Genomic DNA, 27589 nt, shown 5'->3' with positions numbered 1-27589 from the left:
GCAATAATTTTCCTGACATCTGCGCATAAACGCCCTATTGATCAAAAAGCCTGTTTCATGTAACGAAAAAAGATAATTTGCATGTTAGGGGAAATCACAGAATACTTTTTCTGAAAACCCGAAACATTTAACCGCTGGGGGCGCTATGGGACTGCCTGTCACAAGATGCTAAACTTGTTGAAAGTTCGAAAACTTTTATTTGGTCTCAGATATAAGGATTTAATTACAGCCAACATCTTAATTGAGCAGACTCGTACGTGTGCTTTTCTAATGAGCGTTTTGGCCTACTTGTTTTCGATGAGCTGTTTTGTGTAAACACATTTCAAAAAATCAAGTTCTTATAAGGAAACGCACAAGCTTCATAAGCTCCGAAAAGTTTATCCAACTTTCACATTAAATCACGTAATCTCATTCCGTGACCAACCACAACATACCGCGGCTGCTGTGAGCTCGGGCGTGCGTCAAACTCGACTTAATTGCATGTTTCATCAAGCTAATACACTTGCACTTATCAAGGCTTGTCCCACGCTATGCGCTTCTAATATGGGCGCTGTCGACTCGCGAAGTTTAAATTGGTTAGTTAAGTGTCAGTTGTGGTTAGTTAAAAGGTGCGACCACCTTTTTCAAAAAAAACGGACTCTTTTTCACAGCTGTTTGGTATATTTTTAACCAGTCGCAATTACCAGGTAAAAATTGACTTCGGTATTTGCTGAAAACGAACCCAAAAAATTGCCCTTTAGCTATCATGTGGCGCGTGCAATTTGAAAGAAGACTATTTATTCTATTTGAATAAGGATTTGACGATGACATTTTTGGGCAAAATATTTCCATATATCCAAGGTGTTTGCATTGATTATTTTGTTTCTTGCAAACGCGTTTTTGCATTTAAGTAATTGAAAAAAAATTAGTAATTTGTTGTTGGTTTTCTTTAATAGTGTTTATGTGAAACGATGTCGTATTCTTGATGAAATATCTTGGTTTTGTTTTATGATAGACAATGATTCAGGTTTTGATAATTACGTAGTGTTTACAACAGACGAACTCTGACAATGATCTTAAAGTCTTATCCTTTTTAGTTGTCTTTTATATGTAGTAGACGTTTACCAAAGGTGACATCATAGACCACCTTGCACGCGCAATGTGTAATCTGATGTTTTGATCAAGTTCATTGTTTGTAAAGAAGTGCGAGATAAAAACGTGTTTCCATTGAAGCTTTCCTCATAACATAGAACCAAGTGCAAATTTTACGTGAGTCCCATCTTATGACTGGCGTGGAGAAATGAACGATAATACTTACATGAACGATGCGTTTCTATGCAACCCTGTCCTGCTTTATCATTTTGGTGGATCTTAAAGCACTTAACTGCACGGAAATACGTTTTCTTGCTATGAGTTATCCGGGAACACTCCCATCTTTTTCGTGACATTTCCATGCGGCATATTTCAGATGTTGTGGCTCACGTTTTTGGTGTTAAGTTTCAATGCCACGCTGTAGGTAGTAAAAGTGCGACATTTTTCTAGATACTGAGAAACTTGAACACACAATTTGACGGTTCTAAAAACTCACAATATAAAACTTACATGTGTTTTAGTCTAAAACCACTTTGAAATTTTTACTTCTAAGATTATCGTTGCAGATTTAAAATGCGGTCAGTTTTATCAATTTACGGCCAAACTTATGACGATCAACCAAAAATATTCCCCTTTAAGTTCGTCACTGTGTGTTTGTGTCATGAACACATCAAGGAGCTTTTTACCCTAAAAGATCCGTTCTATGTCACGGAGTCTTAAACCTTCCATTAAGTTGAGTTTATCACGAAAAATCTCCGTTCTAAAGCCACGTTTCTAGGCGATTCTAATCCTAGTAGTTAACGTCTAAATATAGCCCATGTTGAGAACTTAATGCACCTACGAAGCGTGCTGAGACCCCCGGAGCAGAAAATTGCCTGCGCTATTTCGGCCAAAACTTATTTGCAGCCAAAAAATGGGTAGTTTTACCGGCTTTAAACCCTACTTACTGTTCTTAACTATTATTATGTTGTTGTAAACCAAGTTGAGTTGTTTGTTTCACCTTTTTTATCCCTGTTTTGTTGGGAAAAAGTCTCAATAAAAAGGGGTTCAATGGTAACTTTGTTGTAGGTTAAGCTGTAATACGTGATGTCAAATTGAGTCAGATATTTTGCTGATGAAATTACACCAATTTGGAGATGACTGTTCGACCCTACCTTGCAGATGCAACGCGTTGTTTCTAACTATACTCTCCCAAAAGCGTTAGTCATTACCTGTTTCCAACCAGAAACGTGACCAAGATAACGAATCCCTGAGATTTTTTGTTTTCCTCTTTCCTACTCATCCCCTCCCGGTTCCTTTTAAACCCGCAAGATCTAAGCGGTGGATTTTGTGTGATCTCAGTTGACTGAATGACTTGTCTCAGAAGTCTGCGTGTTTTCTCCCGGTTAGTGCCACTTCACTGACTTCTGGCACACCTTACTTGTTGTTGACATCGGCTTCTACAAAGCCAAGCACGTGGACTATCAGTAAACAACAACACTTTTTCTTTTGCGTACTTTTTATCTTAGATAGTTCATTGTGATGCAACAGAGACAAATTGTGAAGCAAATTGGTTTGTTGTTGTTTGAAATTTGCCTGATGTAAGTTTGTCTGCATTGCTTTCCTAAAGCTGTAAATGTTTCAAAATTATTACACTTTAAAGCAGTATGTCGTTCATATTACTAACAATATTTTTCTGTTTCAACTTCTTCTTGCCATGTGGCGCGGGCCAATTACGATGCAATAGATTTGGGCAGGACCGCTTTTTAAAGTAAAAATGCGCAATGTTTTTTTCTCAAATACAAAAGAATAAGCATAAAAGTTATAATTTTGTGGTATCAATGGTATTATGTTTAATTGAAGTATTGGTGCTTTTGAGGGGTAGTGAAGACTGTATTCAAGAAACCGTACCTTGAGCCAACGGAGTGCAAGTTGTGATGTTTTCTTATTTCGCATTTTTAAAATCTTCTTGTTATCAAAACGGTGCCATAAACTGTAAATAGGTAAATATTCTATGGCACACAACTTTTTTGGAGTGTTTACAAAAGTGTGTATTCAAAATATTCATTTGTCGTTGCCCTACACTCAAAACCACCCAAGTTGTTTGCAATTCTTCTCTCATCGCGCACTCTTCCATCACACAACAAAGGGTGAGGGGTCGCACGCGTCTCGCTTGAGGTCGTTGAACCTTTCCATTGCTTGTTCAGTCCGCCCCTTGCGTTTGCCCATCCCTGCTTTGAGAACACATGACCTTCAATTAATGGTTGTCTAAAACGTCCGCGACGCATTGAAATAGGGAAAGCTATTTAGAGCAAATATTTAAGTCCAATCCCATGTTTGGAATCACAACTTTCCAAATTCCTTGAGCTATACAACTTTCTCACCTATTGTGATTAAAACAATTGATTCCTACTGAGTGATTCTAGGCTTATTTGAGCATGTTTGTCTTTCGGCGTCATCGGCATGTGTAATGGCCGTACCTTAAGTTACGTCATACCCATTATGACGTATTGAATGCACTTAAACTTGACATTGGAATTCGACCGGGGGGCGAAGGCGTTGTCTGAGTGATTGACTGGGTTTTTGATCTCAAGGCTAAAACACTTATAATACTTAAGAACCAAAAACACGAGACTATTGGTCGGCGGTTGCGTTGGTTGGACCTGGCTCTCCTTTCTCTGAGACTCTGTGGAGAACATAGCTGTCTAATTACAGTGCTGTGTCAAATTGAACGAAGTGTTTCAATTATTGAGAAACTCCTTTAGTTTGATTTCTCCCCGTGTAGGCCGAAGAAAGATCGTGCCAAATTTTGAACAAAACCTTTTTGTTTTTCGTACGTTTTTGTGGCATATCTTGCTTGCTTAGTACTGCGGATTGCTTATCCTCACATCGGTTAATGAGCACCTAATGGCGTTTGCAACACAAAGGTGTGACAACAAGTGAAAACAAGCATCAAACGTGACTTATTGTGCCACCTGATGCGTTTTGATAACTTTCGGTTTGTTGATAAAAGAGCGCCTAAACAGGTTTTGAGCTCTTAAAACGTCGTTTCAATGGCGATAAAGATCTTTGTTTATGTGAAGTATGACGTAACAAACATCAGTAGTTGTATCTTGTTATGTCTAGTGCTTGAAGAACATGCAAGATTTTTTGTTGGTCTTGTTTTGGCACTGCAGGAAATAAATCGCAGATTTGAAACCGTTTCAGGGAAATTTAATTTGCACTGTTGAAAGCTAAACCGAAGTCAGCACAATAACAAGCAAAAAACAATCATCATAATAAATGTTTATTTCTCGTTTCATTCCGTTTTTTTATTTGCCTACCAATCAAAGAAAAGTGGTTTTCAAGCATCTGACGACAGCTACGTTTTTATCACGTGACCAACCACGTCCACCTCCAACATTTCTTTTTTCTGTTCATATTTTTCCAAACAAAACGACGAGTCACAAATCAAGAAACATCCCAGCAGGATTCATGCGCCGTAATTATTCTTCCACGAGACGACCGACCACAATTCCCGCTGTCACCTAATCTTTAGTGGGCCTAATGTTGAACCTTGCGGGATACAAGGCACTCCTGCTGCTTCAACGCCTGACCACTTTCACAAAACATTAAATGTCTCGAAATTGCGGCGCCAGTGTCCGAAATAGCAGCGTTTAAATGAAGCCTCATTGGGCGCTCAAGTCTTCGACCTATTTTAATGGCTGTAGTTATATTGCTGCACAGTTAACACTAAAATTTGTGATAAATCTTTGATTGGTTTACGGCAGGGGTGGGCAACCTTTGTTACTGTAGGGCCAATTGTAAATGTGAAAATTGGATCGCGGGCCGCACATGTGCATGACACAAAGTGATTTTTAATTTTTTTTAATAAGAGTTTTTAACTAAATTTGTTGATTTGATGAAAAATTTTACACAATGCTGACTTGTGCAATTACAACTATTTTGGGTCTAAAACCTTCAAATGCTTTTGTTTTCAATAGACAGAATCAATCGATTTGAACACACATTTCCTATGTAGGATCGAGTAACTAAAAAAAACTGTTTTTGTTTCATGAAAACATTTGTAGGATTATTATGTCATATGAACACTGCGCACTTTTTCTGATTCAAATTTTCCGCTAGAATGCAACAAACTTGCCGACCTGCCATCGTAAGATGAAAGTGCTATTTATAGCTAGTCGGGCTTCAAAGGTCTTTCCCATACAAAGCTCGATTTCACATGTCAGTAAGATTGAACGAATAGTAATAGGTTGGGCTGATGGGAGCGGCCTTGCTGACTTTCACTTGCGGAAATCGGGAAAATTTTGGCATCGTTTTAAACGGAATTCTGTGAATTTTTTGATCCACCCTGTAGTTATTAGAAATAGAGAAACTGTGTTGTTTTGTCGGTGAATGGACGGAAGGTTTTAAGGATATTTTGGGGTTGGGCAGAATATGTTTGATCCCTACTTGCAATTCAAGTCTATTCGAGCGGTAGCCAGTTTGTGATTCTTTTCCAAGTATTGGGGTTTCCAAAGATTATTTTCTCGTCCCCCCAAAAGTGTTCTTCGAATATTCATTACAACAAAACTATGTGTTGAAATTGTTTGTCTTGTACTCAATTTCTTTCTTTTCTTTGCATTCTTTTCCTTCTTTGTAGCATCATAAACATAACCAGAATGTCTGGCGTGCCCGCTATTTTCTGTGGCTCACATCAAAGAGGCTATACCCACAAAAGTGAAAATTACGTGTTACTTAAGTAATATGCAATCACATTTCAAATCCAAAACGAATATCGAAAAACATCACCGTGTGATTTCGCCGAAGATGCGTTGAAGCAATTCTGTTTTGTGGGGCATTAAATTAATATGGTTAGATTTCACATTAACAACCTGGTATTGTTTTGAATTTCAGAACGCCAAGCATTGGAAGCATGCAAGTGGTTGAGAGCTGCCGGATTTCCCCAATACGCGCATCTTTATGAAGGTAATGAGTTTGTCTAAATTTGCTTTTACCCAATGTTGGTGTACGTAATGTAGGCTTAGAGTTCTTGGTTCTAATCCCGCTTCTGGTGATTTGACTTTTAAAAATATAACAACGCTTCATGTTTTAAATCGCAATAGAATTGAAAAGACTTATCGCTGATTTAACAAGCAACTTTATTGCAAATATTGCAAAAATCGATAAAAATAATCATTGAGATGTTTGTTTCTTAAAAATATAAATTGTTTTTAAACATTTTAACTCTTGTTGTGACCGGTTCTCGTAAAAACAACACACCACAATGTTTGAATTCCAACAATACGTTTTTAGAAGTTTAATAAGATTGAAATTTTACTTTACTTGCAGTTGGTCGTTTTCCTGTGGACATCACCAGTGTGAGTGCCGACCATGACTTCCTAGCCAACGAACACATGCAACTTGCAGCTCTAGTGAGGTATGTACACAGTAACAGATCTCATTCAGAGTTAGACCGGGTTCAGGAAAAGTTTGAAAAAAGCGGGCTTAATTCGGCCCTGACTTTACACATCGGTAACGTTTGTATTGTAATTTCACATTGGCAAAACGAACTTTTTGGCCTAATTCGGACTTTATGGAAAATAATCGTTTTGGACCGGTTTCTGCCTGCAAAGTTGGTTTGCCTTGGGATTCGAACCCACGACGAAAAACTTGATTCGTCTGTTCTGTCGTGTAGTGAGTTTTAAAATGTACACAATCTGTGAGTTGTTGTTGGTGGTCAGCATGAATGTCAATGACTATCAGCCATGTATATGGGTTGCTAGATTTGTGCCGCAAAACTCATCAGGCGTTTTTGCGATTTCAAACCTTTTCATGAATCAGATAATAAAATTAAGTTTAAAAACTTAGTGGGAGTGGCTGCCACGCAACATAAAACGGATTTCGTGCCAGGTAACATTAGCACCATAGATCAATTGCAAATGGAATGCAATAAATCTTATTGCAAACATTGTTGTATTTTATGAAGCCTGATATATTTATGACATGACATTCCAAGCTTTGTTTAGATTTTGCGACCTTAGATTCGTTCTCTTTTCACTTGCGACCTTATGCTCTCCGAAATATTTTACAGCAGCCAGTTAACAATGCTTTAAACGAATTCTGTGGGGCCTTTTTTCGATATTATGTGGTTGTGTGTGACCTTAGTGACCTTGTGTGTGTATGTCGAAAATATATTACAAGCTTCAAATTGTTCAAACACCTGAGTTGCGCAAAATTTGGAATTTTTCAATTAATTCAGCACTTTGTTTAAATTAACGCCCTGTAAATACGAAAGAGGCGAGTGTAAACATTATAGACAGAATATGTTAGCATTTTTTGTCGTTTCTAAAAAAAACAGTCACATGTTAAACACTTTACCCTCACATAAAGTTAACTGATAGCTGATTCAGTTAGAACAGGGGTGTCCAACCCGTGGCCCGCAGGAACGTTCTGAGTGGCCCGCGCGGTATTTTTCGAAATAACTTATATTATGAACTTTAACGCCTGCCCAATTTATGGCGATTTACATGCCGAGGATTGGCATTTATTGTTTGCCTTATTTGTTTGTTAATAGAGTAATACACGACTGTTCAAGTTACTTTTATTACGTCACAATACACATTGTTACGCATCACATTTTCTGCATTGTTATGTCTTGCTTCAAGAGTCAGTCAGTCAGAAATATTTCTTGCCTTATTGAGGTTCATCTGTTATCATATCAGAGACTCGCGTAAAAAGCATTTAGCAGTGAAATATCTTCAGCACTCTGCAGTGATGTAGATTATGCCAAATAAGAACCGAAAAGCAAGTAACGCTAACAGAATATTCTAAGAAAAGTGGACATGGACAGCCATTTTAAGATTACAAATTAGCAGTAAACACTCAAGTGGCCCGCGCAATCATTCGTAAACCGCATGTGGCCCTTCGGTCCAAAAGGTTGGACACCCCTGAGTTAGAACATTGATCGACAAGAATATTTATTTTGTCCTTATTTGTTTGTCATCAGTTCAACTTTATCGTGGGAATAAACACAACCTCATATTTACATGATATTCAAAACTTATAAGCAGCACAAAATCCACGCGTTGATGCGATCACGTTGTGTTCCGATTTGACCGTATCACATTCTTGCGTTTTATGTATGACCTTACTTCGATTTGGACAAACAAATCGAGAAACAATACAATAAATGGTGAGGGTTTCTTTCATGCAAAGCCGCTCGTTAACGGCTTACGATCCCAACTAGATAACCGGAAAAAGAACTAATCCATCGCGACCCTCACGTTTTTTGGCGAGACGAAATGTGATTATGACGTCATAAAGTTTTGTCCGAGGCGTCACAATTGTGTTTGTCCGTTTTGCATTCGTGCGAATCGCGCGGCATGTTCGCAAGGAAATAATTTGCATTTCTATGACGTCATAAACTATTCACACGTGACGTCATGGTACTGTTTGCTCTGTGTGCAATCATGCGCGACGTGCGTCACCCCTTTTAAGAAACAGGTTACTTTTATTTTACCCCACTTACCTCGCCTAAATTACCCCATTTAGCAGGGACATCAATATTGCATTGAATTTCCATTGCGTGACGTCATATAGCTCTTATGCCTGGCTGCCGTTATTTAACCGCTAAGTTGTGGAACGTGCCTGTGGGATATTTGCGAATGTATTTAGGCGAAAATGTGGTTTACTTAGCTTAAGTTGTCTTCCCTTGCGGACGAACCACACGAACTTTTATTCGGAAAACGTCATTTTATGCGTCATTGCCTTGCAGCGGTGTGATGGAATGTAAAACGTTTGCGTGGATTGCAGAGAATGCAAGTGTTATTGCCGCATTTTTCTACGTAATCCCTGAGCTTAAACAACGGAAGTCGTTCTTAAAAACATGTTGTTTTTTTGGGACTCAAACTTTCTAATTTTTAAGTAAGTTTAACCGATCAGCCAACGATACTTGAATTCGATCATACGCTTTGGTTTATTGCTGCAAGTTCGTGTACCAAGCTGCTTATTTTAGGAAAATGTGGGTAAACTGGTTAACAACACATTTAAGTGCTTCACCCAAGTATTTTGGCTTACTTTCCATTGTCGTTTTTAGGACCAAAAGCCGCGTTTGTCTCTAGTGTTCTACCTTTGTATATGCAAGTTGTGCACTTAAAATACATTAATTATAATAACCAAAATTTAAAAATAGTTTAGCAATCATAGAAGAAGAAAAACTCAAAAAAACTAATTTACTTAAACGCAAAAAGCTCAGCCCTTTTTCTAAATTTTAAATCTGGCACCAAAAACCATTTCCCTCTGTCTGTGTCAATGCATTACATTTGACTTGTTTCAACATTCCCAATCGATAAAACACGCATTGACTTGAAATTGGACTAACCATGTGGAAAACTGGGCGTCGTTTCTGCTTGTAATACATTGGCCAGGTCCGTTATCCGTTTACGCAATGCTTCAATCGATGTCGAAGTCCCTGACGGAATATTCCAGCCAGCCTCATCTCTGCTAAGCTTTATAGGGGCATTGATTTTACTGCAGGCCAATACACGTTGGTACTGAGGAACACTGCCACTTGACTTCGAGGCATTGAGAAGGATTGCAGCAGTTTAAACAAGTTGGGATAAATATTAAGGCACTAAAAAGCGCAAGGTAGTTTCGTGGTGTGTGACAAACTAAGAAATCGTAAAACTAAAAATATCAGTGCCCAATTAACAACAAAGATTTTACTAACTCTTGTCAATATTATAGGGCAAGGTGGTTTGGAGGTGTGCAAAAACTAAGAGAAGTGTAAAACTGGCAAAATCTTTGCCCATTTTACTGCTAAGAATTGGTTTTATTACAGGGCGAAATAGCTTGAACAGTTCATACAGTCAACATAAGTGTTAAACCAAACAGTTGAAAGCTACAGTGTAAAAATCATTAGGTGGGCTTTCTTATCAGGAAGAGTGTCATAAATAAAGCTTGTAGGACTTGTAAATGATGTTGTATTTAAACCGGTTCATTCTAAACCTCGTCTTATATTCTGTATATATTACTCTCAGAAATGTTAACAGTAGCTTTTACAAAAAATACAGGGCTGCAAAAACAAATCAAAGTGTTTGCTTGAAAATTTTGATTCTAAGCTTTGAGCATACAACCAATATGACGTCACTGGTGCGATTGTTACGCACGACAGCCAAGAAATTTCGGTAGGCGAGTGTGATATGATGGTTTGATACGTCAATAACATTTCGCTTGTTATATGATGGACATAGTATAGTGGTGGGATTCAATTTATTTTTTCAGCCGGATCTGTTACAAAAAGTTCATTGACAGTAACCAGTAATGCTAACCGGTTCGCAGATCTCATAAAATTTCGTGAGACTGTTCTATAGAACCGGTGCGAACCAGTTGAATCCCACCAATGTACAACCTCTAATCATGTGTTGCCACCCTTATGTTTTACCATATACAAGCTCTCGAAACTTGTGTGAATTCCCAGAAAAAATCAGATGTTCGATTCGCCCACTTATATGAAACGCTTGATAGGATTTGACCAAGTCTTGCACCTGCCCTTATGCCACGTGGTTTGTTACATAACATCGCAGCTGCCTTTTGACTCCTACTGGGCTCAAAAACCGTTGCATAACGCTTGCTTTAATTCTGGCATTTAATCGAACGCCAGTAATTAAAAAACACTAAAAAGCTCCAACTTGTTCACAAAAAATCGATGTGTTTAGAAAAAAATGACTTCAAGTTTATCTATAAACAACAAAAAGTCAACACAATATTACGATTGTCTACGTTATTTTAGGTGGTATTATTACCACATCAAAATTTAATTCAAAAAAATACACAAAAACGCTGAAGCCATCAAAGCGGTTTTATCTGTTTTGTTTATTTTATCCGATCTATTATTGCTACTTTGCCCCAAAACTTTTTATAATAACAAACTAGCCAACCTTTATCGGCAAGGAACGTTTTGGCACGTCGGAGTTTATCTTACATTTATCAAAACTAGGCCGCCTTAAAAAAATCTTTGGGATTTGAACCGGTGACCTCTTGCACTTCTTGTGTATATTTCCGACTACTCTAAGATCTAATTGTCTCGAATTTATTTACAGACGACTGAACGTCCTCAACAAATGTGCCAACATGAAGCTCGACAAGCCCTTGGTGAGTGAAAGTTACATTCCTCGTAGAAATGTTCTGTACCGCCTATATATACAAGCTATTGCTGCCAGGCATGATATCAAGTTTATAGAGCTCTTCTTGCAAATGTATTTTTTATTCCGACGTTTCGACGTCCTATACAAGTCTGCCTATATATGTTTGCGTGTGGAGTAAATGTTGCAAGCAGATTTATTTCAGTCAGGACCACGTGTTTGTTTTTGCTTTCGAATTTTGTGGAACCCAATGTGATAACAGGAGTAAAATAAGGATGTGATTTAGAGCTTAAGTGCAATGCTCATTTATCTAAACTTTACCAAACAAGCTACTTATAAAGTTAGGAAAATGAAGCCCTATATTGGTTTTGTCTACGATCATGATGTCTATTGATTAATGACTTATTGTTTTTTATTATAAAGTTAGATGTTAAAAATGAGGTAAAACTAAGTGACAAATATGTTAGTTGTGTAGCTAATCTATTTAACAGTTGTGCTATCCGAGATACTTATTATTTAGCCTGTTACTTTAATTTGTGTGACTGTTAAAAAAAAACACGTTGGAGTTAAATATCTTGATGTGGTATAGCAAGGTAGGAAATGGCTTGTGTAGTTTCAAACTTTGAATTGCGAACTTTGTATTCTCGATGTCAAGTTTGCCAACAAATAATGAAAAGTATTTTAAGCAACCCATGAGCTCATCACACCTGGCAATACAGGAAAACAATGTTTTCTGATCGGTTTTGTAGCCGTGTGATTACAAGCTAGGTTTTGTTTCGAGTGTGTATTCGGAACTCGATCAACAACCAACAAAACCGCAGTCAGTCAAACATTATAGAAATGCGGTGAACATTTTGCAGACTCGCCGAATTTCTGTGGTTGCTTATCACCCCATTGACCTGCAGCGTAACAGCGACACCATTGTATTCGGCTTATCGCGGTCGATTACAAATACTTACATTGAAAACACTGAACAACATGAGTGTAAACTGGCAACATACGACAGTTGATTGACACCAGAGTATAACTCCATTGTGGCCATTATTGTGATACAACTTCGTGGTTTCGATACGGAGTTATTGTTTTTCGTACGAAAGGTTTCTTGAAGTTGGGAATATGTTCGGCAAATGCGCAAAAATAGTTTGATATTAACGACAGTGGAATCGTTGTTGTTGTGTCTATAAAATTCTGGTTCACTTTTGCGGGTCAAAAATTCGCTTACCTTTCGTCATAAGCATTGTGGCATATTGTCACGTGACCATCATCCAAACATTACCAACAAGGATAAATTTAAACCTTTCCACTTAACTAGTGTCTGCGTAACGTCGTACACAGCGGTCAGACTTGAAACAACTTCAAGTAGCGAGGTTTGGGTGGTTGTCTTACAAACTCACAAGTGTTGTCGTGATTGCGATGATAACGTTTTTACATTCGCCTTCTTTTTCTTGCACAACGCTACGTATTTCCACGTGAAAGTAAACAGACTGTAGAGGTCTGGATTATGTAAAACGTTTAACTTGTCACGAAGACCTTCAGTCACGTAACCAGTTTGCCGTATTGCCTTTGAACTTACAATTGGTTTTAACGTGTTGTTGCCATTGACTGTTGCAATCTAAATTCTAAGATGTTTCAAATTCCGAGCATTCTACCATCTGCTTTATGTCACTGAGTATAGATAGTTTGGAATTAATTAGGAATGCATTTAGGTATTTACTTTTGTGACCTTATCATAGGATCTCCCTGTTAGATGGAAATTGCTCCTGTCTCGCCATGTTATCAATAATTCAACGGTCTGGTTTAATGGAGATGCCCGTGCAACTGTAATGCATTTGGTTAGGTTTTTTTTTGTTGCACCATCTTAATTCAGCTTTGCACAAAAGCACCTAAGCATTGTGTCCATTGAACTTTATAGAACTACTTACATACGATATTTGGTACACTTTGGTAAGCAACATCTTTTAACATTCAGCTTTGCAAAAAACAACTTTTGTCTTAGAGAAATACATACGTGAGTTATTGGGTATGTCAACTCTTCCAAAACCCAAATTTGTCATCCATAAAAATATTCAAGTATGACAGACAGTGAAAGAAAACTTATCTTTATTTTCCAACTTCCCAACTGCAAATCGTCCAAATTTTTCTGCTCCGGAGCTTGCACAAAAATCGCAATCAGCATTTAGACGAGCCACATAGAAGCAGCCAATCAAATTCGGCCTTCTATTTGAATAAGAATCGAAACACGCTCATCAAAAAAATGTCCACTACTTCAAGACATCACCGGCCAATGTTGCTTAACAGAATTTCTTACAGTAATTTTTTTCTTCAAACAATAACCTTTTGGGAATCATTGGATCTGAAGTTCTAATATGTGTTTTTTATGGCGGGAAAATAGCGTTTTAAAATGAGTCTTTGTTGAACCAATCAACTTTCAACATTCAACTAAAGGTTTCGTTGTGAAATGTTACAACGTCTGTCGATGACGTAGCGTCGAATTTCCATAGGTAAATATCTTCGTGAAAGTTGGAAGGCTTGTAATAGATTTCAACGCCTAAATCGTGTCCTATGTGAAATGGCAACAATGATATACACCCGAGCCGATTGTGTATCAATTATCATCCACAAACAATGCTTATTACATCATATAGAAGACTGTATGGTCTTGTGTAATGGCATGTTCGTCAACTTTTTAATGCTGTTTTGGCAAAACTGGATTATTAAATGCAAAAATCGAAGCCCCAAAGGAAGTCAAGTTGGAGATGTTTGAAATGGGCTCGCGAGGTAAGGCGATAAAAATTTGTCACGTTTTCTTGTCTGATTTTAACCTGTATCAATTTCTCAAGTTACAAATTTGTGAAGTTAATTTGCAAGTAACAAGACATGGAGAAGTGAGGCACAACGTTATAGAGTATATGGTCTGATATCGCTGTATAATTGTTTGCAGTTTGCATCATTCTATATGTTGACTTTTTTGGACCAGTTTTTACAGTTTTGCGGTTGTTGTCGCTTATAGATTTCGCTAAGACCGGAAAGGCAACAAATTACTTTCAAAAACTAACTGTAAACTGGTCTACATTGTTTGTAAAGTTCAAATGCAATGTTTCTTTCTTTACCTCAAAAGTCCTGTTTGCACCAAATTGTATCTCGCGTTTTGGGCTTTGACTTTCTGAAGAACTTTTGGCACTTACTACTCTTGCAGACACCATCATTAGAGCGTGGGAGCGGAGATAATAACACCTTAAATGTGACAAAAATACAACCTTCAATTCGGGATCAACGCCTAAAGAGGCAAAACAGCGCCTTGCGTGGTCTTGTACAGTTAATATCGCTTTGCATCGGCAAAGGGATAAATCACAATCACCACCTTTTGTGGCTTGTTTCCCTGCATCGCTGAAACCTTGCATCCGGTGCACGAACTTTGGCCTCTGCCACCCAACGCGCGCGCTGTAATTGCAGGATCACTTCGACGTCGGTGGCTCTCTTCTGTGACGTCACAATGGCGTCCGCGCGACGCTGTTTAAGTTTTGGAATCCGATCTCGAGAGCCGAATTTGTTTTGCTCTCCCCGTTCGATTGCTTTCCAATTCGGGAAAGCTTATCGCTGATAAGAATTCTATAGTGTTCGGCGCCAAAACACCGCGGCGTGGGAAAGCTTCGATTATTTGATTCTTGAATTGACAGATTGCTTCCCCCCACTACCACTTTGGCGCGCGACGTTTGAGGTTTTGAACTTTGTCGAGGTCGAATCAGGCTGATTGTTTTCTGGATGTAATTTGAATGCAAATCAGGATTTGCAATAACCCTCGTTTGGACAAGTTTTATTTCTGCACCTGCGGTGGTTTTCGTTTAACCTTTTCAAAATTTTCAACTTGCGCTGAAGTCACAATGTTTTGACGTCACGTTTCTTGCAGTTAGTCGTACATAATGTATTTTCGATTGACTTTTATTGTTGTTGAAGAGTTTTTGCCAGGGCGTAAAAAAACATCAATTCAAGTTTATGTAAAACCTTCTCACTGTTGGGAATACCCGTACAGTACTACAATGCAAAACATACTTTTTAATATTCAATGGAAAGTTTGTTGCGCCGTGAGTTTCCTGTAGTAAACAAACACAAGAAGCCAAAGTAACAGCAGGACCTAGTCGTGTCGATGCGTAAAAAATCATGTGGAGACACGCGTCGCATCATTTCTATATTTAACATTAAGTAGATATCATCTCTTGAGCAGTGAATTTCTACTGCATTGTTTTCGCTATAAACAAACACATCAGCTATGGTAGATGGTTTGTGAGCTTAAATGGAAACACGTATTACATCACTTCATCCTCACACCTGCATAACTGGAAAAGCTTGCGTTTTAGCTCCTGGATTCGCTTCTGTTGGCAAACAAACAATATCGATTGCACAGTGTTGTAGGGGAAACCGTACACGTGTAACCTTCAAATTGAACGCCAAATCACTTCCGTTTTGGAAGACCTTCGCCACTTTGAGCACTCCGAGCGACTATTTCTCTGTTTACTACCGATTATGGGCGGGTTTAGGGCAATAATCTGTCATTACACGTGCCAGGACGGCTGCTCAGGTCAGAATGTTTGTTCTTTTCTTGGTGTTGATCGCGTCCAAGTAAGGTGCGTTTCAACTGTTATTTATCTTTGTCTTTTTTTAAAAAAAGGTTGACATTTTAAGCTCTGCAAATTTCTGACGGTTTTTCGATTGCCCAAATCCGGCTTTTTTAGTTAGGAATTTTACCGAGCAAATTGCTTCTGTGTCAAGATATTTATGCGAGTGAACTTTGTTTGTCGTGAATTTACGAGTCCTTTGCCGGGATAAAAAATATTTTTCCTACAAAAATACATCGTTGATTTGCAACGTTTCGACAACATATCAAGATGTCATCAGTAGTTGTTCGAAAATTTATCCGCAAGATGATTTTAGTAACTTTACACAATACAAACCTATTTGCACAAGTCAAATCTTGCCCTCACAGTTAATTTGCATTTGTATTTTGTGAGTAGATTTGGGGATTGTATAAATTTACAGTTTTTACACTCAAAAGCACATTCCCAAATTGTGCACAAAAAACGAGTTGTCAATCATTTTCAAACCGACATTCCTAAACTTCATAACAACCCTTAAACCACTTCTCAGGTTCAACACAAAACACGTTTTTATATGGTGAGTCACCTGCATCCGGAAGCTGTCAGTAATTTGAGGTTGGCATTATCTCTGGGTGCTCAGACTCGTAAAACTCCGCTATTTTCGCTACTCTAGCAGCATTCCTTCACAGCGAGCCTTGCATGTTTTCGACTCTCGACGGCATGGTCATGGGTGTATCATATACACAGCAACATTGTAAACAAACGCACACACATGTATGCGCATGAGCTTGTGTTGTGTGTGCGTGCACGCGCATATCCGGAGCAGGGATTTGCTCGGATTTATCGCCTTATCTTCATCCGGTCAACACACCCAAGTGTTTACATCGTATACAGATTAGACTGAGATATCTGTATCCATACGAGCAGTTAACATTCATTAATTACTTTTTCACGCTTTTTTTGCTCGAAACGTGTCTTTCAACGTAACTTTTTTTTAAACTTGTCTACTTGTTTGCTGATACTGATAATGCTATTGAAGTGAAATGTATGTATCTGAGAAAGAATGACTTCATTTTTTAACTTAAATTTATTGGCTTTGTTTGTAATCGACAATTAGTTTAAGACAAATACTGCATTGTTTTAGAATTAAGATTAAGCTAAATGTTTTTCTCGCTATAATCGGCTATGTATTGTCTTGCTGGAAAATGTAAGTGGTTTTCGAATTTTGAAACTAACTTACAACATTTCACCCTTTTGTCTTAAAGAGAGCTGTTCTTTGGCGCTAGGCTCCATGTAATTTGCAAAACTATCTTCAAATGTTGAATTTCATTTCTATTCAATTTTCACTCATTGGGTTATTCGATCAATATTAGCTGCAATGTTGTCATATGGAGCTTACTTATGGAGATCAGTTTAGATTAAAACAAATAGTGAATTGTTTACACTCCAGTGAAGCTTACACTGTTATCCATATTTGTCGACATTTCCATTAGAGCATTCATTATATGACAGCAATAATTAATAACGCATTAAACTCTGGTTACGCCCCTTTTTGGTGAATGTTAGATTGGTTCATGATGTTGATCTGACATTTCGTTCATACAAAGATCCGCTAGCATCAAGACGGGGTTAGAACCCGTGATCTTATGATCTGAATCAAGAATTTAATCCATTCGATTTGTGCTACCATAAAAGTGCGTTTTATTTGTACGACTTTTGTTCTTTATTTGCTTGAAGTGAACCGTGCAAACAGCGTGTTTTTAAAAATGTTACAAAAAATGAAATTTTGATCTTTTATGCAGTTAATATTACATTTTTTGCAATATATCTTGTACAGATCTTTGCATGTTTGCATATCAAACGCTATCACAATGCAAACGAGCAGACTTCATAATTAACATAGCGTCATGCCGTCGCCGTTGTTACGTCATAAAGCCACCAAAATGTTGAGGAGGGTTATCCATCATGGTCTAATTGACAACCAGAAACATTTCTACTTGAACAAAACAAAAAATGACGTTTTCAAAACAGGTCAGGACGATTTTTTGTTCGGGCAAACAGCGTTTAAGCTGAAAAACAAGCAACAATCCTTGGTGAAAAATATTGAGACTTTAAACAATAACAAGCATAATGCCTCGTTTGTGACATCACAAACAATGAAATTCCGGCGTGAATCATCTCTAAGTTCCCTCGTTTTCCACGAAGAATTGCTCTTATGTCATGTTGATGTTATGGTACTCGCTCCCTTAAAAACCTTTCCATAACTCGCACCTGGAAAAAACGAGCCCGTTATTTTGGGCAAAACTTTCAGGGTATACGAACCAAACCTCTTTTCTGAGCTTAAGTGACCAAAGTTATTTGTTTCTCGCAACTTTTCTCTTAACCAGAGTCGTTGAAATTGACGGTTCCTTGTCAGTCGAATACATTTACTTGTTGCTGTCTTCTTTCATGTTCCCTGCCTTTTATTTCTGCACCTGCAGACCAAGAAAATAATGGGTTTTGAGTTCTACAACGGTTCGTGTTTACAACATAAGCGCCGTTGAAGCTTTTACATGGATTGGTGTGAAATAAAGTGTTATGTTTGTTTCGATGGAGTTTTTGTTTTCTGTTGGATCTGACGCTTTTATAAAGTATTTGTTTAATGTGAAGGTTATCGGTTTAAATTCACAGATGTTCTGTTTAACCCAAAGGTTTTTCCTGATTTAAGATTTTCGGACATATAGAGAATTTAGCTCGTTAAAATTGTGCTTTTCATTTATCTTGTGAATTATGTGGTCATAGCAAAATTTTAAATATACATCGCAGATGTTTTGAAAACTCTTTTAATTGGAACAATCTAAGTGAGTCGCCCTTTTGATAGTTTTAGATTTTAAAATATCTACTTGCAAAATCATTGCCGCACAACCGAAGAAGAAAAACAAAATATTTACAAAGGACAAACATGTTTCTGTTCAAAACATCACTGAAACCGTTTGTTTGTTTTGAAATCAAATCTGTGTTATTTTTCCAATCCATCGGAATGTCATGGCCGTTTTCGGGAACACTGAACAAACGTAACTAGTAAAGTTTTCAGGAAACATAGCAACCCAGCCATGAATTCCACGCACCGCCGCATAGCAGATTCCGCTTCCTATATGTTGCGTAGAAATGTTGTTCTTCTCTAATTTCGTCGTAAAACAAACCAACAAATTCTTAAGCTTTATACTTGGAAATAATCGGAACTTGTCATTTCCGGAACGCCAATTTTCTCCTTTTTACTGATTTTGGAAACGATAAGAAAACAAACATTCAAATACTGCGAAACTGCTGCATAATTATTTACCCCCCAACATCGCTTTGTTTTAGTTTATTCAAATACAATTTCCGCTCTGCTACCAAAGCATAACAAGTTTAATGCCAGGAAGCCTGAAATCTTTGCAGTTTCCGGATCTTTTCCATAAACTATTTTGTGCGTCGTTTCGTGCGTCTACGGCGCGATCATGGGACAGGAAGTGGTTTATTTGGATGATCGAACACGTCTACGTACGGCATTTCTTGCAAAGGTGGCGATTTCGTAAATTGTAGAACGCTACCAGGCGTGTAATTCGTAAAAGGTGAACTTGAAATTGCAAAACCGCGTATCGTTGGGGGAGCACATTGCACCCCCTCGCTTTGGCGGGTAAGTGCCACCTGCTAACCTGTGGTATAAATTTTTACTTTGTTATACTCAACCGTGAAATTGTGGTCGTTTATACGAGTTGTGTCAAGTGTTGATCGCCTGATTTCATCGTAAACAACGCACATCTTTATAAAATCACTTTTTTATCAACCATCTATCCAACCAGTCTATTTAGACGTCTTGTATAGGACGTAGAAACGTCGATTGTTTACAATAAAACTGCTGGATGAGCAATACTCGGTTATACAGTCTATTCAGCTTTAGTGGCAATGGGTCGCATTTAATTAAATACGCATTTAAAGAATCGAATAACATTTAATAATGAAACAATTAGTTTTCTGACAGTAGGTAATTCTCTCGTTATTTTTTGAGCAATCTCCTTAAATGCATCAACTTTGCGCCTTTAAAGTCCCAAAAAACTCAAGTTCACTTGGAGTCAATCGAAGTCAATCTAATGATTCACTGTCATTTGATTTCCGTTACCAGACGTTTTTAATCTTACAAAATTGCCTGGTTACTTGTAAACAACATTCTTAGACCGGGCTTTGCCTTTCAAACTGTAAACATACCTCCCGCAATGTCGTGGAAAAAACTGATAATTTAAGGTGGAAACGCTTTGAAGCTAATGGATTTTGAATTGATAAAGATCAGCCACTTTTTGGCAGGAAAACTTCAAACAAACTCCGGGAAATTTTGGACCAACAAAAACAAACAAACATTGGTCGATCATAAATCAAAAGGTTGGTGGTTCGAAGCCCGGTTTAAACATGCTTTGAAATACTGCGTCTGAAAATTTGCGGTGTCTTCCCAACGTCAACAACCAAGCACCAGCAAATCACCATGAATGGGTTCATTTAAAACAGAAGGTAATGAAAAACAAGTCAGTTCTTGATCGGAGTTTAAACCCCGACCCCATAAGGAGCGGCTTTTGTTATCATTGAGAACAATCGTTTTCTTTTACTTTTGAGTCTCGTGGTCGGTTTGAAACGTCAACAACCAGACGAATGCAAACAAATTTAGTTTATCCCCTGGTACTCCAAAGGGCGTTGGTTCAAATCCCGCTTTTAGTGGAGGTTCAACATCAACAAAAAAGCGACCGCATTACTTTAACTTGCAAACAAAAAGTAGCGGGTGGTATTGAAACGTCAACAAGCAGGAACAAGTATAAACAAAATCATCCTATGCTCGTTCGTCATTAAGGCACTGCGGCTAACCTTTTCTGCGCTTCAAACAGACTTCGGTGGGTGGCCTGGCGGACGGATTTGTGCGTTTTCTCAGCTGACAAATGAGAGCTGGGTGGAACCGGGCCTCCACAGATTAGGTTCAGACCATAGAGACCACGTAAAAGTTTCGAAATGCTGCTTGATGCACGAGCACCTGTCCAAAGGCCGGTTACTATCTGACATCGGTTGTCGATCTTTTTACCGGATTTCCCGCCGGGATTTAGGATTATTTGCGCAAATAGGTGGACTTTTGGACCTTTGCCGGGTCGATTTTTTTGCCGGCAACTATTGCTGCAAAACACACACAAGAACTTGTGGTGACAAAATGGACGGAAAAATTGCATGATAATGTATATGTTGTTTGTTAGATTTGGTTGCTAAAAAGGTGACGAAAAATATATGTTAACAGTTAGAGCGAAATTTGACAGTTAGCTGCTGCATGCCGAACTTAAACCTTCCTTACGTTGTTGGTGGTGATAGGCATCTTTGCCAGCTTCTGGTACATGTGAATGGAAACAAATGAACCACCTGTCATTGCGCTTGTCACAACAAATCATTCGTACTCGATTGACCTATCGACGGTGACATTTTCATCTTAAATGTCAAACCTAACTTATTCGTTCAAGCGAATTCTTCAACTAAACTTACACACCACTCGTCAAATTTGATTGCTTTTCAATTGACGTCACCGAGTAGTATTTCAGGTAAAGAAGTTTTATTTCTGTCTGCAAACCCTCTCCAAGGGCGGTAGTTTCGTTTTAAGCAAGCTCCTGGGAGGGAGCAACAAGTCACCACCTGTTTGTTGTGTTTACACTTTACTGTGAACGTCCTTGGTGCCACTTACTTTGCACATCGTATAACAAGCGTTTAACGACGATTTAAGACGATGTTTTGGAACCTGTTGATTCCATGCTCAACGATAACCTGACGACAGTTCAACGAAGGTGGAAGAGCACCTTGGCACTCTGACAAAGTATGTCAGGAGTAGTGACTAACTTCTGATCCAGTTGTGTCAAATGGGTTTAGTGCTCTAACCCGCGTTTGTGTGACCTTCAATAGTCGACCACATAACAGGCGAATCGGACAGTCTGAAGTGGCCAAAAACAAGCACCAATCGCTCACAACTCCATTTTAGCACGTCGAGCAGGCGCGTGCTTTCGGCATTCTTTATCTAGCAGCAGCTGTCAGTGAGATCACACACAATCACAACGAACCCGTATGACCCCGTAGCTTCGTGCTTAAAAACACTGTAATGAGTTTAGAATCGACGCCGGGAAAGGACATTCCCTCCCGGGCTGTTTTTCACGTATTCCACCCGCCCTTTGGTCTGCGTGGTTTTCTTTTGAGATTGTGATCTACAATTTGTGTTTGTGGTGCGACCTTGTCACAGTAATAAGCCGATTCACGTTTTTATGCGTCGCTCTTGACGTCTTCGCTGGCTTCCACCGACACAAATGTGCTCGAAAACAGGGGCTTCGTCGCAACAGACCGGGAAAATATGACACGGCCCATTAGCAGCATATGGACGATGCTCTTTTGGAGCAAAGATCGTGTTTTCTGTCACGTCCTTGTTTTGACAGATTTGTGTGGGAGTCGCTACATATGACGGTAGTAGGGTGTTTTTTTTTATATTACCTCTGTTGATTTGGTATCTCTTGGGACATCGGTTTGTTATGAAAAAAACTTCGTTTTGGAGATTTTGTGTGGTTGAAATTGGACACCGAGAGTCAATTAGCATTTTTTGTTTTAATTTATCTGACTTTGTTCGCATTCAAGTTTCTTATGACAAAAGTTAGGACAAAAAACAGTTTCCTAAAAAGGTTTAAGGTGCAAAAAAACGAACACTTACCAGTGATAGAATTGTTCCTTGACTCTAACAACACCTGTGCCATCTCATTTCGCTGTAACGAATTAAAACCTCACATACGGGATGTTTGCAAACAAAGAATGCAGTGATTTGCCCCTGGTTAACCTTTCACCTATTTAATTTCCCGTTACACCGAACAACAAATACTACTTACAACTTAATAACTATTTATTTCCCACCCGATTTACAACACGAACGAACCACAATAAAATCTGCTTAAAGTCCAAAGGTAGCATTTGGTGTATACACCTACTGTACAAACATCTTTTTCGGTCGTAAAATTTGAAATCACGTTTTGTTTTAGCGTTGGTGGGTAACTTTCCAAGTGTTGTTTGTTTTTTTGTTAATTTTTAAGCGGTCTCGTGCCTAACGTTCAAACTGCTTTGGTTGTAATGTAAACCTTTCCCCTACAAATGAGGCAATAAAATAGAACAAACAAAATCATTAGTCAGACCAATCTGTTGGTAAGGTATTGATTTTTGTTGTACTATTGTTTCTACTTTGTGTATTATTTTATGGTTGCGGCATATATAACAACTTGAGGGACCTTTATAAACTGCAATACAATGAGTACTTCGTCAGAATATAACATTCTGTCTAAAGTGGGATTCGAACTCACGCCTCCATCACTAAATTTGTGCACCCCAAAGTGATTTGTCTCTCTTCATAAATTATTTAATGTAGAAATAAACTCGCAAAAAAATCGCGGTTGTAGAGTTAAGTGCGCACGTGGACTGGCACGCAGATAGAAATGCTGATCGCGTACCGTGTGTTGTGCTCTATGACGCAATAAACAAATTCCGCCATGTAAAAGGATTAAGTTCCACAATGTTTGTTTCCATTGTTGACGTCAGCTGCATGTAATCCCAACCTGACTTGTTTAAACGTGCGTCGTTTAAAATTGTCTGCGTGGTTTGAATTTTTGAACTTTTCCCGCCCTTTTTCGGTTCTTTTGGGCAAAACATGGATTTAATTCAAAAATCATTTTCTACAAGTCATCGTTTTTGTCCTTCAAATTGCATTTAGAAACTGATAATGTCAAACAGACAAAATATATATTTCCATGAATCGGTAACTGACTGATTTTTTTTACCGAATGTTTTTCAGCGCCTTAAAGCTTTTTTTGTTTTGTTTTTTATTTCAGTATTTCATGCATTATTTCAGTATTTCATGTTTCAAATTCGTTCTTACAATCGTATTTTTTTATTACTTACGTATTTTCCAGGAAGATAGTGCAATTCAGTTTGTCACGTAAACCGAATATTTTTGGCCAGAATGATCATTTAAACGCGTATTTATAAGTTTAAATTCAAGTAAATCTTGAGTCATTATTGCCCACATCAAACCGATCAGCGGATTTGTACTTTTATGTGGTTTGGGATTGTCAACAACTTCCAGTTACATACGTCAAAAGGTACATTCGTTTTGCCCACAAACTTAAAAATGCGCAAATTTCAAACATATTAAACCACTTAGGCTAAGACTCCCGTATTTTGGACTAACCGCACCACGAGAAAGATCATTCAAGTCCATTTTTTTAAAGTAGCAACAACTCCTTAACCACATCACACTGAATCTTATAACTCACATCACCACAAGCTCTCTAAGCTCAGCATCTCCATATATGGTCACGTTTTAAAGCTATGCTATTCAGTGTGATCTTTAAGTGCAGCATTTCACGTAACATGAATATGCTAAACGATGTTATGGGAAAACGTGTAGTGTTCGTTGGATTGCTAGCCGATAGTTACATTGGAAATAAGGTCGCTGTATTTTCTGCTGATGTAATTGGTTTGTCGCATGCACGCTTTTGTGTGCGCACGTTACTTAAACAAATTTGTGCACCAAATTATGACACCAGTGCATCATAGGTCGAAACAGTGTGCACTGTCTTCAGCCTACTCATCATTTTTTGGCTTGATGCATGTGACAAAATGTTTGTGACATTTACCGATTATAATAAAAATCCTAAAATTTACCCTAAGATCTTAGAGGTCATTGTTCTGTTGTTCTTGTCGTTTCAATGTAGTATATCCCAACCATAGACACAATTACAAATCCTTGTGCAAAAACAAATACATTAATAATCTCTATGTTGATTGCTGTTGCGATGATATAAGCTCTTTTACGAGAGTCTGCCGTCTCGTGATGTTATCCAACAACGCAGAGGCGCCATTGCCTTAATTAGCAACAATAAGATTAGTATCGAATGCAGGGGAAAGGCCGTTGAACCGTCTCAAGGAGTTTCCCGTCATAAAAACAACATGACTGCTAATGGTATTGTACTGTGCTATTTTTATAAGACATGAACTTGCATTAAATGTTTGTTGTCACGAAGTTTCTGGTTCATAACTTTGTTACTGCGATTTATTTCAGGGAAAATCCCAAAATCGTTTGTAAAAAGCAAATGAAATTTTGTTCTTCGTTCCTGAACCCTAATAGGTTTTTTGAGTGATGTTTTTTACTACTTCGCTAAAATATTAATTTTGTAAATGCATTGGCTTGCAGAACTAGTCTGAGATTTTCACAATTTGAGCACGTCGTTTTGTCGATACTATAATCCCTTCTTTGGCGCCGTAAACTGACGCCGGTGGAAAGCCGATTTGTCAAATGTTCAGCGACAATCTGACCTTATAAATTCCACATTCATTTGCGACCTAAAAATATTTCGCCTGTTCGTCCAACTAGAATACCACGGTTATAAGTCGATATTTGATTGAAGTCAAATATAAATTCGAGACACACTGCGTGTTATTTTGACGGCTGACCACCGCAAACAGCAACAGCGCACAGAAGCAAGCGTCGGAATCCGTAAGCAAATGCCGAGGCTATTAACCAATATTGAAGGCAAACTTTTCGGGGCGCCGCACACCCAGTAGACGCCCGACAGTGGCATTTTAATGCGTCAAACTTCGTTGCGAAGTGACCGTCGTTCGCACGCGAGTGACAGCTGAAATACGAGAGATCAACCAATAAATATTTGCCATCGAATATGTTTAGCTCGCCACTGGGCTGGCGATGGTCTTATTTGAGCACACTGCGTTAATGTGTTGCAATTTTACTGTTTAAAAGTAGAGTGCCAATTGTCTGCCTTTTACTTCAAGTGAGAAATGTTTTTAAATAATCTTATTTGGCCCTATAGGATAGTTATAAAAGCACATACTTTGGTTTTCTGACCTGATTTGTGTAGCGGTGTGAAAACTTTAATGCAAAAAATTTGTAACGAATTCAAGCGGGGGAAAAAAGAAAAGAAACAATGCAATTCCAACTTTCAAACAATGCTTCTCTACAATTTGCTGCGTACATTAGCTGCAGATGTTAAAATGTGAAATATACTCCGTTGCAAATATGTACAAACACGTTATAAAAGTAATCTGCAAAACACGAACTTTGTGATCAAAACGCTGTTGTCAACTTGTTATGTTTGTGCATCTTTTACTGTCCTAATATTTGTGATACTTGTTTTGCCATCTGGGTCGGTTTTCAAACATGTGGGGCATTGAAGGCTGTGCTCGACCTAATCCCAATTTGATTGTCGTTGTTGCACCACTGGGAGGTTTCGTGGCTACCTGGTTTACATCAACAGGCAGATGAAAAATCGATTTAGCTTTGCATCTTCTGTGACAATTAAACGTTGGTTGTCAATTAGTCGATTGTCAATTTGAATTTAAACAGACTTAATTCAGTTAATCAATCTGATTTTTCTGATTTTTTTGTACAAAAAGTCACCAAAAAATATTTCTGTATGAGTGTGCCGTGATCACTGGTCTGCATGATTGCTCTATGGCTGATCCCATAAATAAATCTTTAAATTGGAACAAAATACTTTATATAATACTGGAAGTGGAACATAACAACCAATCCACCTAAAATTGTTCGATCCAAGAGCCGCGTGTGCCTAAAAACAAATAAAATACGTGTAACAAACTATGACTGTTACACCCTGTACTTTGAAAAGCTTCAAACAAAATTTCCACCCAACAAACACTTTTACGTGAACAAAACACGAACAAATACATTTACGTGTACTTTAACGGACTCACCATGTTATGGACAAACAAACGTTGCTGTAGGTAGGATATGGGCCGATCATGTTTTGCTTCAGAGTTTATCCGGTTGCCTCACAACTTATCTGTTGCCTCTTGTTTGCTGGAGAAGATCGTATGCGCTGATAAGCTTGCGTCGTAACCGGTGTATGCCGGACAACAATAAATATCCGATACCGAGGTCACACAAGCTCGAAGCGGTGTATGAATAAGACCTAGATCGCTGCAAGCAAACACAAAAGATGGTAAAAAATTGTTTGTTGCTTTGGTTTGTTTTGGGCACACAAAACATTATGTCGAAAAAATAAAGTTCTTAAATACTGACTCTAAACTAGAACTACAGACAGCAACTGGAAACAATGTCGCTTAAATTTGTAACGTTTACGCACACTTTTTTATCCGAGGGACATTGTTTTGCACATTTAATAATAATTGAGAAGTAACTTCCAAAAGTAGTTGGAGATTTTATGTCAAAACCTTGATCGCAGAGTAGCTTTTGACTGGATGACACATTGACAATTGTAGTAGTTTGGAAAATTCCTCCAATTTTTAAGTTATCTCACGACTTTTTGGATACCAATGACTTGTACGCTTAATGTATTGGTTAAAACCAAACTATACCTGAGTTAGTGCCGAAATGCACTGAATAAATTTCTACGAAATCGCCCACTTCTTGGTTAAACACCCTTTAACATTAATAAGTGCTATGACTTGTTAACTTAATGAATCAAATCAATACACCTGATTTGTATGGAAACGCAAACGCCCACATTCTTCAGTAATTCGTGTTTCGGCTGATAAGGTCTGAATCATCTTTCCGCCGACAGAGAATGCCTTGAAGTTAATGTCTGGTTATAAATGACGAATCAGCAAGCCGACCTAAGCGGTGGTTAGTCCCAGACGAAACACTTCTCTCATATCAGATATTAGATACAAGTAATTGATACGTTTCATGTTGTGCCATTCTATTTGAATAAGGAACTAAAGATAACCCATTCAGTGTTATTTACCCTGATGAAGGCGACCTGT

The 27589-nt window shown here is 38.2% G+C and overlaps 1 protein-coding gene across 1 annotated transcript in view; it reads left to right on the top strand.

Moving 5' to 3' along the window:
• The window catches only part of LOC145238750 (uncharacterized), an 85934-nt gene that overhangs the window by 34090 nt on the left and 24255 nt on the right, over positions 1 to 27589 (top strand). Inside the window, exons 7-9 of the mRNA XM_080102011.1 lie at positions 5947 to 6018; positions 6382 to 6469; positions 11133 to 11184. Of these exons, the coding sequence (XP_079958137.1) occupies positions 5947 to 6018; positions 6382 to 6469; positions 11133 to 11184 (212 nt within the window). The remainder of the gene's footprint in view (positions 1 to 5946; positions 6019 to 6381; positions 6470 to 11132; positions 11185 to 27589) is intronic.

Source organism: Phallusia mammillata, chromosome 7 (assembly GCF_965637545.1).
Source record: "Phallusia mammillata chromosome 7, kaPhaMamm4.hap1.1, whole genome shotgun sequence".
Classification (NCBI taxonomy): Eukaryota; Metazoa; Chordata; class Ascidiacea; order Phlebobranchia; family Ascidiidae; genus Phallusia; species Phallusia mammillata.
Note: the sequence above shows the minus strand (reverse complement) of the source record. Positions and strands in the feature narration are given on the sequence as shown.